At 34.3% G+C, this 14,151-nt stretch overlaps 2 protein-coding genes across 2 annotated transcripts in view; one reads left to right on the plus strand and one right to left on the minus strand.

The window, feature by feature from the left end:
* LOC105223131 (transcription factor glial cells missing) overlaps positions 1-14,151 on the minus strand; it is a 72,340-nt gene that overhangs the window by 46,412 nt on the left and 11,777 nt on the right. The gene's annotated exons all lie outside the window — the stretch shown is intronic.
* LOC125775526 (uncharacterized) lies at positions 5,263-6,633 on the plus strand. The gene is made up of 2 exons (XM_049446183.1): positions 5,263-5,487; positions 5,570-6,633. Exon 2 carries the CDS (start codon positions 5,579-5,581, stop codon positions 6,233-6,235), a length of 657 nt encoding a protein of 218 aa, XP_049302140.1. The 5' UTR covers positions 5,263-5,487; positions 5,570-5,578; the 3' UTR covers positions 6,236-6,633.

The raw sequence follows: 14,151 nt of genomic DNA on the forward strand, positions 1-14,151 counted from the left end.
TTCGTTTAGTTTTAGGTGACATGATCTCTGCAATAAAACTTCGTTATTTTGATATTATCAAAGTATTATCAGAAATAGTTCTAAAGAGCTCTAATCAAGATGAGCGTGACGAAGCAGGGAGTATTAATAAAAAAATGCTAAATTTCGAGTTCGTGTTGCTTTGCGAACAACATCAATTATGCATCCAAAACTTTACATAAATAACCCGATAAATTTGAGCGAGACGAGAAAAGCTTTAGCAGAGCCCAAAGTAAAGTTACAAATTTATCGAAATGATTACAAATTATTATATTTAAGTGCAAAGCCAGTGAAACTGCAAGAAAATATGGTATTGATACCCATTCTCAAGAAAAAAGGCAAAGGAAAGTTAAAGAAAAAATTTGTGAATTAGCTGCTGATCCCCGATTTCCAAACCGAGAAAATATATTTAAAATTGAGATTTTCAATAATACTACATACGTGTATACTAGGCACAGTAATAACTCAATTAAATACAAGTTTTATTAGTAAGAGTTCAGTCTGTATTCAATTTTCCAACACCAACATTTTTATTACAAAAAAAAAATGTTCAAATATGGGGTGCTAGAATGCGACCTAACGGAAGTACTAAGTACTTACAGTTATTATTCTTTACAATTCCTGTCACTTCTGCAGCAGCTCAAAGGTTATTTAGCAAATTAAAAATAATAAAAAAAATAATATGGGCCAAACTCGTCTCCGACATTCATTACTAACAGCAATTGAAAACAAAACCGCAGTAAGGTTTTGATACTTTTCGAAAAATAAGGCTAGGAAAAAATTGTAAATATACATACATAATTGTTATTTAGTCAGCCATTAATCTTTTCTATTTCGTTTTATTAGCCAAACCTACACCAAGTATTAATTGTAATTTATGTTGTTACTGTTTAATATTTTTATTATCTGTCCTGTAGTGCACAAAAAGAGCTTAGCATTTTTAAAGTATTTGTATATTTCGTATTTTTATTTGATAAAACATAATTAGTTTACATAGCAGTGGGCCCCATTTTCCCCAGGGCACATGCTTGTACTTAACATTGGGTATCTTTGCAAGTTAGATCATAGTTGAATTAACGGATACTCACTTCTCGGATCAAGGATCCATGGCACTGAGTACATCCCAAACATGGGATAGATACTATTTCGGAACATTAGTATCACAAAGTAATGTATAATTTCAGCAAACCTCAAGGTACATAACAGTATAGCTAATAATCTTTCTCAAAACGGTGTTGCGGTTAAACCTTACGACCAAGTACCCCAGCGTAAGATGCTTTGTGCCATATTTTTTCGAGCAATAAGAGTGCCTTTCATTTTTTATTTTTGTCAGTTTATTTGTATAAATTTTACTTTCATGTGCTTTAAAAGCATGCTTATTAGTTTTTTTAAACAATATTTATTAGTCCTTTTTATAGTCATGCAACCAGTTGCTACAGGGTATTATAGTTATATTCACCTAACGGTTGTACGTATCTCCTAAAACTAATGGAGATAGATATAGGGTTACATATATGTACATAAATGATCAGTATGACGAGAAAAGTTGAAATCCGGTTGACTGTCTGTCTGTTCATCCGTCCATGCAAGCTGTAACTTGAGTAAAAATTCAGGTACAGGGGTGGGCATATTAGCCCTCAGTGGCATTTTGCCCGTTCGGCACGAGTGCACATTTTGAGGGCTTGGTGAGGGGATCATCGCGGGCACACATGAAGAGGGAAGTGAGAGCAACATATTATACCACTCCATATTTACAAATGAGAGCGCGCACATATATGGGAAGTTGCATTGTGGGTAATAACTGTAAAATTGCCTAACAATTTTAAGTTTATTTACAATTACTTTAAATATATAAAATCTAAGACAAATAATAAAAAGTTTAATAAATATTTTATTTTAGCAATGATTTTTTTAATATGTCTTTATAACAGCATTTAATTTAGTTTATTTGAAATAATAAATTATATGTTTGGTTTAATCCCATTTGCTATAGCTACACGCATTATTGTTCCAAAATTTAAATCAGATAACCTACTTCTTATTTTATGTTTGTTTAATTTCATTATTGAAAAAAATTGTTCACAAGTGTAGGTACTTCTAAACATAGATATAGTTTTCGAAGCAAAAAGTTTCAAACCAGGCAATTTCTTTAAACTTCCTTATAAAAAGTAATTTTTTTTAATAATAACTTCTGTTTATTACCCACCGTTTCTTCAAACCCATATGACCAAATGAATCTTATGAGAGCGCAATGTAACTGATTAGCCAACACCGCTTCTACCGCCCGCTTACCATATAATTTTCAACGATTTGGGGCCATTAGCATTTGTATTCTATTTGTGTGCTTAGCCACTCTCAATTAATAATGCCATACCGCGCAAATATATTTTTATTTGATGATTTCTTATATTTTTGAAAATATGTGTTCCCTTTCTATAGGGCGTTTTATTATTTTAATACATTTCCAGAGGCAACTTAGATTTTTAAAATTTAACAAAACAATTATAGAAAAAAACTCAATTCTTTGAATATTTTGATAAAACAACTAAACTGAAAATATCACAAATCATAATTAATTAACTCCATGCCAGCTAAACTAAAACCTGTATTAAAAGCTAACAGATATCACCCTAAGTATTAAACAAGTTTTAAATTAATTATTTATTTTATTTTTAGTAAAAAGTGCACTGCATGAAATAAGCTGTGACATAAAATTTGTTTACGTTTCTGGTTTTTTGTTTATAAATTGTTAACTAATAATTAAAAAATAATAAAAGGAGTGTCTTTTATAAACTACGCATTCATATTAATAACTACAACTTTGAATTATTTCGATATGTGTATTTGTTGTCAATATATAGCATTTGTAATTTTGTAATTTAATGTGCATGGAATAAGCTGTATTTATATAAGCATTTTCATTAAATGGAACTGCAATATGTTTCCCAATTGTAGCTAAAATTAATTTTTACAACTGGCATCACCACCATTAACTGTTTTATCACATGTACAGTGGTGTGAACAAAATAGGAACAACCATAGGGTGTTGTGAAGTTTGAAAATATGCTGCTTTCTTATTAAATAAAATTGTTTTTAAATACAAGTATAACTTATATAATTTTTTCCTAACAGTGATTAGAATTTCCCACCATGCAAAGGTAAATAAAAACAAATATTAATGCGAAACTCTAAAAACTGCAAATTATGTTTACCTCTTTATGTTCACCCAACTGTATAATTCCGATATGAAGTAAACTTCCGCTCTTTAATTTGTGCACAATGTCAGTATTGCCGCAACCATTCTGCCAGAGATAAAGAGATGTCCAATTCCTCTCTCATTGGAAGTGAGAGAGCAATTGCTAAATTGATTGAAATCTTACCAAAAAAATATGTAAACGGAGGGATTTGTTGCATCGTTCAAGACCACTTATAAAAAATGTAAAACAATGAAAATTAAATAAATTTGTGAAATTTAAAGGTAAGTATTTGATAAAACGTTTTGTAATTTGTAGCATCTTAGTATTGTTTTCAATGGAAAATTATTAAAAACATTTAATGATTGAGAGCTAACAAGCTTAAATCCTTTTATTGGGTATTGAAAGGTCAAAAGTCAGTTGTTCTAATATACTTTAAAAAGATTTAAATAGTGTTTCCATATAAAAAATAACTACTATTTAGTAATTTTTATTCGTACTAAATGTTGGGTGTTGGGTTGATAAATGCCCAAAAATTATTATGTTGTTCAATCTGGCCATAATGGAAAATGTTATAAAAAACGCAAATTTTGAAGCGCTCTCACACTGGAATAAGTTGGACATCCCTTTATTCCTGCATTCTTCGATGAACATTAGGTTACGGAGGAAGGTAATTGATTTTTTTCCGTAAACTGATATTCCCCTCATCTAGCCCTCGTGCGCACTTTACTAACTTTGCGGGCTAAAAATGTGCCCTTTCCTGCCTTACTACAAAAAACAAATTCGAGTTCGTAGATGGGCGTAATGCCACGCCCCCAAATCGCCAGTAACAGAAAACATATAAAGTGCCACAACTAAACATTAAATTACCACCCCTATTCTGTACACTTGACAAATTCAACATATTTATAATTTGTCAAAATTTGAAACTTATCAAGCATTTCGTATTCTGTGTCTGAAATAAAAAGCTCTTTTCTTTATAAGTTGTTAAGATGTCAAATGCTCTTTACAGTGCTCGTTATGAATTAAATATCTGTTTGTGTATCTTGTTGTGAAAATGGAAGATATGTTATTATTGTTAAACGAAGATGAAAATTGTGAGAATAGGAATCGCGTGCGGCATTTGAAATGTTTACGCCAGGATAGCAATCCATCTTCTTTGAGTGAGAATACCTTTTGCGAAAAATTTTCTTTTAACTCACACGATACAAAAACGTCACTACCTTTAACTGAAAGAGTTCTAGCAGCTTTGAGCTTCTTTAGACACGGCTCATACCAGAAATGTGTAGATAACAAGGCAAGTTGACGTGCCCATGAGCCAGTCGTCCATTTCGAGAAGTGTGCGGGCTGTAGCAAAACTTATTGTGAAGGTGAAGGGAGGAGAAATAAAGTTTCCCAGTTCGACAGGGGAAGAAAATTTTATAAAAACGGGGCAAGTAATTATAATATACTAATTTAAGCAAATTTATTTGAAATATATTCCAGATTTTTTAGAAAATTTGGAACAAAAAGCATCATAGGAGCAATTGACTGCACGCATCTTGCTATCAATATAATTTGAATAGAAATCAGCTGTTGCTATTTACATTATTTTGTTCACCACACGTATGGGGAAAAGCTTTGCGAATTGAAGCTTTTACTTTTATCAAGATTGTCACAGAATACCAAAATATTTCTCGCTTGATAAATATTTCAGTTAATTGTCAATATTTTATTAATTTGTCAAATGCACAGAATAGGGGTGTAAGATATAAAGCTAAAACAGACAGACTTGTATAGAGAATCGCAGTGGCAAGGAGCACATGTGGAAATTTTTTTTTGAAAAAGTGGGCGTGGGCTCGCTCTCTAACAAGTTTATAGCGGGATTCTGTAACCAGTTTATAGTTTTTATTTGAGACATTTTGAGGTAAAATCTCAATTTGTGACAAGTTACTAATCACTAATCAGTCTCTAGCGTTAGTCTCAAAATATTGCCTCAAATTTGAGACCTGGTAGTTAGCAGGTCACAAAACCAAAAAGAGCTCTTGTCTACCCACGGTTAATGTACACATCTCCTAAACCACTTAACCCTAGAATGGTAAACACCGCCTGTGAGGCGAAGAATTTTTTTTTTTTTGCAATATTTCCTGATCGTTCACTCGTATTAAGGCGTGCGCTCGTGCCAACTCAGTTGAGTGTTGTACGAGCTTGGGCACAGACGTATTTTGATTTGCTGCGTTGCGTTGGTTATATATAGATACGTGTGTCGCCTCTGAGGCGAAGTTTACCAATAAAGGTACTTTTTTTGTACATATTCGTTTGCGCATTTGTTTGGTTTTTTTTTGCTAAAATTTTGAGTTTTTGCGTAATTTTTATAGTTTTTAGAGATGGCTCCTCCTGATGTGCAGTTACTCATATGGCTGGAGGAGATATCGCTTGATGGAAGTGAACTTGATGACGATTTGGGTGTAGATATCGATTCAGATGATAGTGTGGCTGATCCCACTTACGTCGATGATTTCGACGATGACATGCAGTATATTGATGTATCTAATCAAATTGATGTCAATATACAATCCGCACCGACTCATGTTCATGAAGCTGTAGACATGTCGCAAAATGGCGAACAATTGGCTTGTGAGAACTGGATAATTACGCCATCGGCATCGGTTATGAGGGGTAAGAACAAATATATATGGTCTTCCGAACCGTCTTCGACAACAAAAGTATCGAACAGAACTCCTTCGAGAAACATAGTTCATATTATGCCAGGGCCAAAAGAAGGAGCCAAGGGTATAGTAGATCCCTTGAAGTGTTTTGAACTGTTTTTTACTACAGAATTGAGGGATGAAGTACTCTTACGCACTAATGAATATATTGACCAAGCAGCTACCAAGTATACAATTCAGAATACCACTACATCACAGGTAACAATAGAAGAGCTTCGTGCTCTTATCGGTATATTTATCATGAGTGGTGCGTTAAAAAATAATCACTTGTCAACTGTTGAACTGTTTGACCCTACTATTTGTGATGTGAAATAGTAGGTGGAAAACCCACAAATTTTATTTTGTCTTGCAGAATTTATTTTAAGTTTTAAGATTTATATTATTTTTTAATATGTTAATTAGATATAAGGTCTACAAGACACTGAAGTTTTTTTTTTGATCTCAAACTGTTTTTTAATTTTTTATATTCTTTTTGTAAAAGATCTATTCATACTACTAATAAAATATGTGATCCATAAATGTTGCCAATAAAATATTTAAGATATTTAAAAAATGAATTGTTTTTTGTTTATTTTTATTACCAAGCATGTAATATATACGTTTTTGTTTTTGTTTTAATAAATTTTTGTTTTGCTAAGGGTAAAATTTGGGTTTTTTATAAAAGTCGCCTCACAGGCGAAGATTACCATTAAAGAGCAAAAAAATATGTTTACCATTCTAGGGTTAAGCTACAATAACCAAATTTGGTGAGTACAAATCTTATTAGAACTTCTAGCGACAGTATGAAAATGGATGAAGTCGGAGGATAACCCCGCTCACTTCTCATATAACGGTACTGTAAAAAACTACTAAAAGCACTATAAATCAATAACTAAGTATGCCAGGACATAAGATTTTACCACGAAGATCGTATGAGAAAGCTTTATAGAAACGGTCCAAAAATTGGACGATGGGCGTGGCACCGCCCACTTTTGGTGAAAGCCCAAATCTCGGGACCCGAAGAAACCAATTTCGACAAAACTTAGTATGTGGCATTCTTGAAATGGGTTGAATCCGTATTGGTCACGTAGCCCCCATATACTTTACATAAAAATTTCCAAACTTTGGGGTGACTTTGTGAGTTATCCCAATGAAAATTAAAGAACGTGTTTTACTCATAACAGTGTGTCTTTGTGCCTAAAATAGATAAATTTGAGTGATAACTTTGCAAAGGGGTTAGGGGTTAACTAATATCGGGATTTTAGAACGTCCGGCTGACTCTATATGATTGGTTTTAAACCTGAAAGTATTTCCCTTGCTTTGATTCTTGCAAGCTGCAAGAGCATATCATGTTCGATTGCATCCGAACTTAGCCCGTTTTTGCATGTTGGAAATAACATTGAATATTGCTAAAGAACCGTATATTTCAGTTTATATTAATTAAAGGTTACATTTTTATATTTTAATTGATATTTTTAACAAACAGAACTTAAGTACCATATACTACTTATGCGATATTCTTTTAAGTACCACAAAATGCTGCGTCTTTGGTTGTGGGCCTTACGGAGTTGACTGTGTCTCATTTCCATTAATTAGACTGAGTTGATAATGAGTCATAAATTTAGCAAAGGCAAAATAATTAAAATAGGTAAGTCTCAAATCAATAATACTGTTTAGAAAAAGAAATTTGATATAATCATTCCTTTTTCTCTTACGGCACATGATTTTTTGTAATATAAAGTTTGGAAAAACCCTAAATTATTTGTATAAGTTGTAAGAATTTTGCATATGGAAATATGGAATACTGGAATTGTTTACAAAAAAGTTTAACGGACAGCTTCTCAAAAGCAATGAAATGTTATTCACATACAACTAAGTACGGTATATTGCATTTAAATATTGCTATATTAGGAAAGTTTTGTATAAAACAAGAAAGAATACCACGCAAGGCACCAATGAAGTTTGTGAAGTTTACGGAGACGATGCTGCATCAGTTCGTGTAGGACAACAATGGTTCGCTCGCTTCAGTTCTGAAAATTTCGAAATTTCGATTTACACTATGCACACTGGTCCATTCCATAGGCCAAAAATTAGATATAAAAAATTTGAAATTTACCACTGTAAGGTGGCGTCAATTCGTCCTTCTCCACCTGGTCCTTCCAACGATGTGTTGATCCTCCTCTACATCCCCCGGCGGGTACTGCGTCCAATACTTTCAGAGCTGGAGTGTTTTAGACAAGATTACTTAGCCAGCGTAGCTGCTGACTTTTAATTTGCTGAACCATGCCAATGTCATCGTATATTTCAAGCAGCCCATCGTTGCATCGAACGCGGTATTCGCCGTGGTCAATTCGCAAAGGACCATAAATCTTTCACAGAACCTTTCTCTCGAAATCTCGCAACGTAAATGCCTCTGCGCCATATAGCAGGACGGGAATAATTGGGTGACTTAAAGAGTTTTGTTTTTGTTTGTCGAGGGAGGACACTACTTCGCAATTGCCTACTTAGTCCGAAGTAGCACCTGTTGGCAAGAGATATCCTGCTTTGGATTTCGAGGCTGACGGTATAGTTGGTGTTGATGCTGGTTCCAAGATATACGAAATTATCTACAACTTCGAAGTTATGATTGTCAGCAGTGACGTGGGTGCCTAGTCGCGAGTGTGACGACTGTTTGCTTTATTACAGAAGATATTTCGTCTTGCCCGCGTTCATCACCATACCCATTTGCTTCGCTGCCTTATCCATTCTGAAAAAAGTTGAAGTAACGGCGCGGTTGTTAAGGCCAATGATGTCAATATCATCAGCATACGCCAGAAGCTATACACTCTTACAGAAGATTGTACCTTCTCGGATTAGTTCTACAGCTCTAATTATTTTCTCCAGAAATGGAGTCGCCTTGTCTGAAACCTCGTTTGATATTGTACGGCTCGAAGAGGTTCTTCCCGATCCTGAGGGAGCTTTTGGTGTTTCTCAACGTCAGTTTACACAGCCGTACTAGTTTTGCGCGGATACCAAATTCAGACATCGCGGCATAGAGGCAGCTCGTTTTCGTGCTGTTAAAATCAGCTTTGAAACCGATGAAGGGGTGGTGTGTGTCGATTCTCTTTTCACGGGTATTTTCCAAGATTTGGTGCGTGGTGAATATCTAGTAAGTTGTTGGTTTGCCAGATCTAAAGCCGCAACTAATAAGGTCCGTTCAGTTTGTTGACGGTGGGCTTTGATCTTTCACGAAATACGATCTATAGAACCTTATACGCTATGTTGAGGAGGCTTATCCCACAGTAGTTGGCGCAGATTGTGGGGTCTTCTTTTTTGTGGATTGGACAGTCGCACTTAAATTCCAATCCTTGGGCATGCTTTCATCCGACCATATGTTACAAAGAAGCTAATGCATGCTCCTTATCAGTTCTTCGCCGCCGTGTTTGAATAGCTCGGCCGGCAATCCATCGGCCCACGCCGCTTCGTTGTTGAGTGATACTACTGTGATCAAATTGAAAGGTGTTTTTCGAATCGGTAAATTAAAAGTAAAAGTGAATTCTTCGATTTTTATCGTGTCTGAATTTATTGAACAAATAAATGCGATAATGCACCATCTCATACCGCATTGGTTATTCCTGATCATTTCGCCACATTTTCAACTAATATTGTGTCGCAACCACCACATTTGCTGATTTACCTTCGTGTAACTTCTAGCTATTCAGCAAATTCACATTAGCACTTCGAGGACACCGTTTTGGCTCAATTGAGGATATAAAAGTTGAATGGAAGAAGCTGTGTTGGCCATCATGGAGGATTTTTTCAAGCGCTGATGCCTGGAAAATTCTTTCGAAAGAAATGAAATGGACAAAATTCACCTATGAATTTGATCTCAGTAGTATATTTTTCTTTATACATCGAATTAAGTAAAAAATATGTGTGATCTCTGTCTCGCCCTCAAATAGGTCACGTTTGTTCATATTAGTTAATGTTTTTCAAGTCTTTTTTTTTGATTTCAGCTGCCACCTTTTGCCAATCTCTTTTTTATTCGTGTTATTCTACAAACTTCGACATTTTTTGTGTATTATTTTACATAATTTTTTATATTTAAGTATATGTATAAACAAGGATATTATATTGCTTTTCGTCATATTTATTTGAGCTTTGGTTTTAATTTTCTCGCTTTTATCAAAGGTTTGTTTTATACCTACTTTTATTTAGGCACGCCATATTCATTTCATTTCCTGATAAAGCCAAAAAAGTATGTGACGGCATAAACCGTAGATTTTCATCGGATGTCTGCGAATATATTGAAAATATTGTTATGAAGACTTGTTTACATTTTCAAAAGATTTGAAGAAACGTGGAATAAAAGCAACAGAACAAAATGAAAAGTTATACAAAAAAGTTCGAATTGGTTTGCATAATATGAATATATGTATATTATTAAGTCGAAAATCGTCCGTATTGAATCAAGATCGAGCACGTCCTAGATTAACTCTGGTAGAGTGCTCAGAGAGAACTCGATGTGTCCGCTGCTGATGATTTGCTTTTGGCTTTGCAAATGATAATAAAATCGCAAAATGATGAGGAGCACAAACTAATTTGGAAAAACCCCCGACCTTCATACACTCGCTATTGCCGTCCTGTTCGAATTCAGTTTCAAAAGGAATTAATTCAATTAACCCTAAATGAAGAATTATATTTTAAAAACAAAATTCAACAAATGAGTTACACTGAGGTCAAAACAGCTACCAATCGTAAATTTTATATCGACACATTCTTCTACTTAAAATGGAGGATGGCAACGTGTGCAATGCCTTAACTGAATGCAATGAAACTACTGAGATAACCGATATTGACAAATGCTTGAAAAACAGTACGAACAGTTCGCTACGAATTTGGATTGTCACCATTACATGCCTACATTCGATTTTTTTTTGGTATAAATAAATAGACTTGAAATCAGACAATGGCAAATAAGGGGTTTGGAATATAAAGAACGATTTCTAAGGAAAAAAATATTCAGTGCGAGTTTCGCAAAAAATGGATCTTAAACCAAAAATAAATGGTAGTGGATCTTTAAATGATGGATACACTGCTAGAAAATTTTTCAACGATGCCCATACATCTGAAGAAATAGCAGGCAAACAAAAGTATTAATTGAAAATTGTGCAACATTACTACAAGGCTTATCATTAGAGTACCAAATTAATGTTGAGAAATTTAGGAAATTTGCGCTAGGTACTGCAAGCGAATTAACATTAAAGTATTCCTGGTATTATCTTCCTGCGTCAATCTGTACAATTTCATAATTCACGATGCCGATGTTATTCAATATACATTAGTTTCATTTGAAGAGCTCTCAGAAAAAGCTGCTGATTTAAGGAATAAGGACGTTAGGATATATCGACTCCATCATACACGAAAGAACTCACGTGCCGCTACAAATCAGGACTTATTGAACCGATTAATTTTGAGCTCAGATCCTTTCATCTCTGGTCAAAGAAAACTAACGAGATATGGCTTTGAAGCGGTTTATTTATTTTAATATAATTGTTTATTCCTTATTATGATTTTAAAAAGCATAGGCAAAAATTTCACTTTATTATAGGCAGTGGACCCATATTAGCGGTAATGTCATAAGCTATACAGACCTATTTTTATTTCTATGTTGCCTTCACTCAATCTATAGGCTTTGACGTCACCATTGCGCAATCTTGTTTCAATCATTCTTGCCAATTGCACTTTTTTCAAGCACAAATAATCACGACTACTTATGTGATATTTTTCATTTTAACCATAATAAATACTACACGAAAAATATTCGACTAACCAACTTGGAAATAAAAGAACATGCTATACATATGTTCCATCAAAGTCAATTTGATCATACTGGGGCTAAAGACTTACGTCGGTTTTGACGGCCCAAAAACGCCTATTTTCACCAAATTTTTTTATTAACTTATTACAACTTTTGAGCATTATTTATTATTATGAAATGAGTGCGAATTAAAAAAAATCGCGGCAGTCGTGAGCGAGCAAGTAATCGTATCGAGTGAAATTTCGTAACGTGTCGAGTGTGCGGATCGTCGCACTCAATACGAAACGAATAGAAATTTTATGAAATAACTTCCCTGGTGTAGCTTTAAATGACATTTTCGAATACATTCAAATACGAAACAAAACAAGTACGAGTATTTGAATTTGAATTGAATGTAAATATTCAATATACTTTTATACAATATGTGTAATAAATTGTTCATAAATTTATTAAATTTATTAAATTTAGTTTTTATACAAGTTCATTTGATTCTGATGAAAAACATCACCAAATGGCCATACGATTCAGGATACGTAAAAAAAGTAATCCCATGACTTTACCTGAAGCAGCGTAAGAAAATTTAAAAATTAATTATACCGTTTAACTTAGTATAGATCATATTATTTTAAATCATTTACAGATTCAGGAAGTGGTTTAGACTGACCAAAGACGCATTTACTTTCATCCTATCGGAAATAAAATGTAACGGACATTTATTAACCGCAGTATCGTCAATGCTTTAAACAGCCGGTGGGCCGGTGGAAAATTCTCAGTAATGATAAAAGAAGTCGGTATAGTCCTGAAAATGTGGCAAAGTTCGGCATTGGTCATAAAATTAGGGATCATATTATGCTGTATTTAAATTATAATAGAATTAAACGTTCCAACAGCATTTTAATTCATATTTTGATTTAATAAATATATTTTCAATAAAAACCGGAACTTGGAATTAACATATCGTATATATTGGTGTTTATTTCTGAACTTTTTTCTTTGAAATATCAAGCTCATGCGTTTTAATCTGCAACTCTACACCTTTTTATGCATATCTATAGATAATCCCGGGCCTGATCGAAAGATTTTATTTTTTTTTTCAAAATTAACAAAATGTCGGACAATTAGTCTTACAAAATTAAGAAATTTTCTAAAAAATAAAAATCTTTTTATCAGGCCCGAGTTTTTTATGTATTCTGAAAGCTGTGTTAATTTCATTAAAATCTACTTAACGGTTTTCGAGTTACAGTTGTCACCGGTTCAAAAAACATAATTTTGAGAAAAACGCGTTTAAAGTTTGCCTTTTTGCTTAGAAGTGCCCGAGCTCTCCTTGTCGAATTTGTCGAATAACTCAAAAATTAATTGTCGGATCAACGGGAAATTTTCAGAGAATGTTTTTAAGATAACGGGTGATTTTTTTGAGGTTAGGATTTTCATGCATTAGTATTTGACAGATCACGTGGGATTTCAGACATGGTGTCAAAGAGAAAGATGCTCAGTATGCTTTGACATTTCATCATGAATAGACTTACTAACGAGCAACGCTTGCAAATCATTGAATTTTATTACCAAAATCAGTGTTCGGTTCGAAATGTGTTTCGCGCTTTACGTCCGATTTATGGTCTACATAATCGACCAAGTGAGCAAACAATTAATGCAATTGTGACCAAGTTTCGCACTCAGTTTACTTTATTGGACATTAAACCAACCACACGAATGCGTACAGTGCGTACAGAAGAGAATATTGCGTCTGTTTCTGAGAGTGTGGCTGAAGACCGTGAAATGTCGATTCGTCGCCGTTCGCAGCAATTGGGTTTGTGTTATTCGACCACATGGAAGATTTTACGCAAAGATCTTGGTGTAAAACCGTATAAAATACAGCTCGTGCAAGAACTGAAGCCGAACGATCTGCCACAACGTCGAATTTTCAGTGAATGGGCCCTAGAAAAGTTGGCAGAAAATCCGCTTTTTTATCGACAAATTTTGTTCAGCGATGAGGCTCATTTCTGGTTGAATGGCTACGTAAATAAGCAAAATTGCCGCATTTGGGGTGAAGAGCAACCAGAAGCCGTTCAAGAACTGCCCATGCATCCCGAAAAATGCACTGTTTGGTGTGGTTTGTACGCTGGTGGAATCATTGGACCGTATTTTTTCAAAGATGCTGTTGGACGCAACGTTACGGTGAATGGCGATCGCTATCGTTCGATGCTAACAAACTTTTTGTTGCCAAAAATGGAAGAACTGAACTTGGTTGACATGTGGTTTCAACAAGATGGCGCTACATGCCACACAGCTCGCGATTCTATGGCCATTTTGAGGGAAAACTTCGGACAACAATTCATCTCAAGAAATGGACCCGTAAGTTGGCCACCAAGATCATGCGATTTAACGCCTTTAGACTATTTTTTGTGGGGCTACGTCAAGTCTAAAGTCTACAGACATAAGCCAGCAACTATTC

Source organism: Bactrocera dorsalis, chromosome 1 (genome assembly GCF_023373825.1).
Source record: "Bactrocera dorsalis isolate Fly_Bdor chromosome 1, ASM2337382v1, whole genome shotgun sequence".
Classification (NCBI taxonomy): Eukaryota; Metazoa; Arthropoda; class Insecta; order Diptera; family Tephritidae; genus Bactrocera; species Bactrocera dorsalis.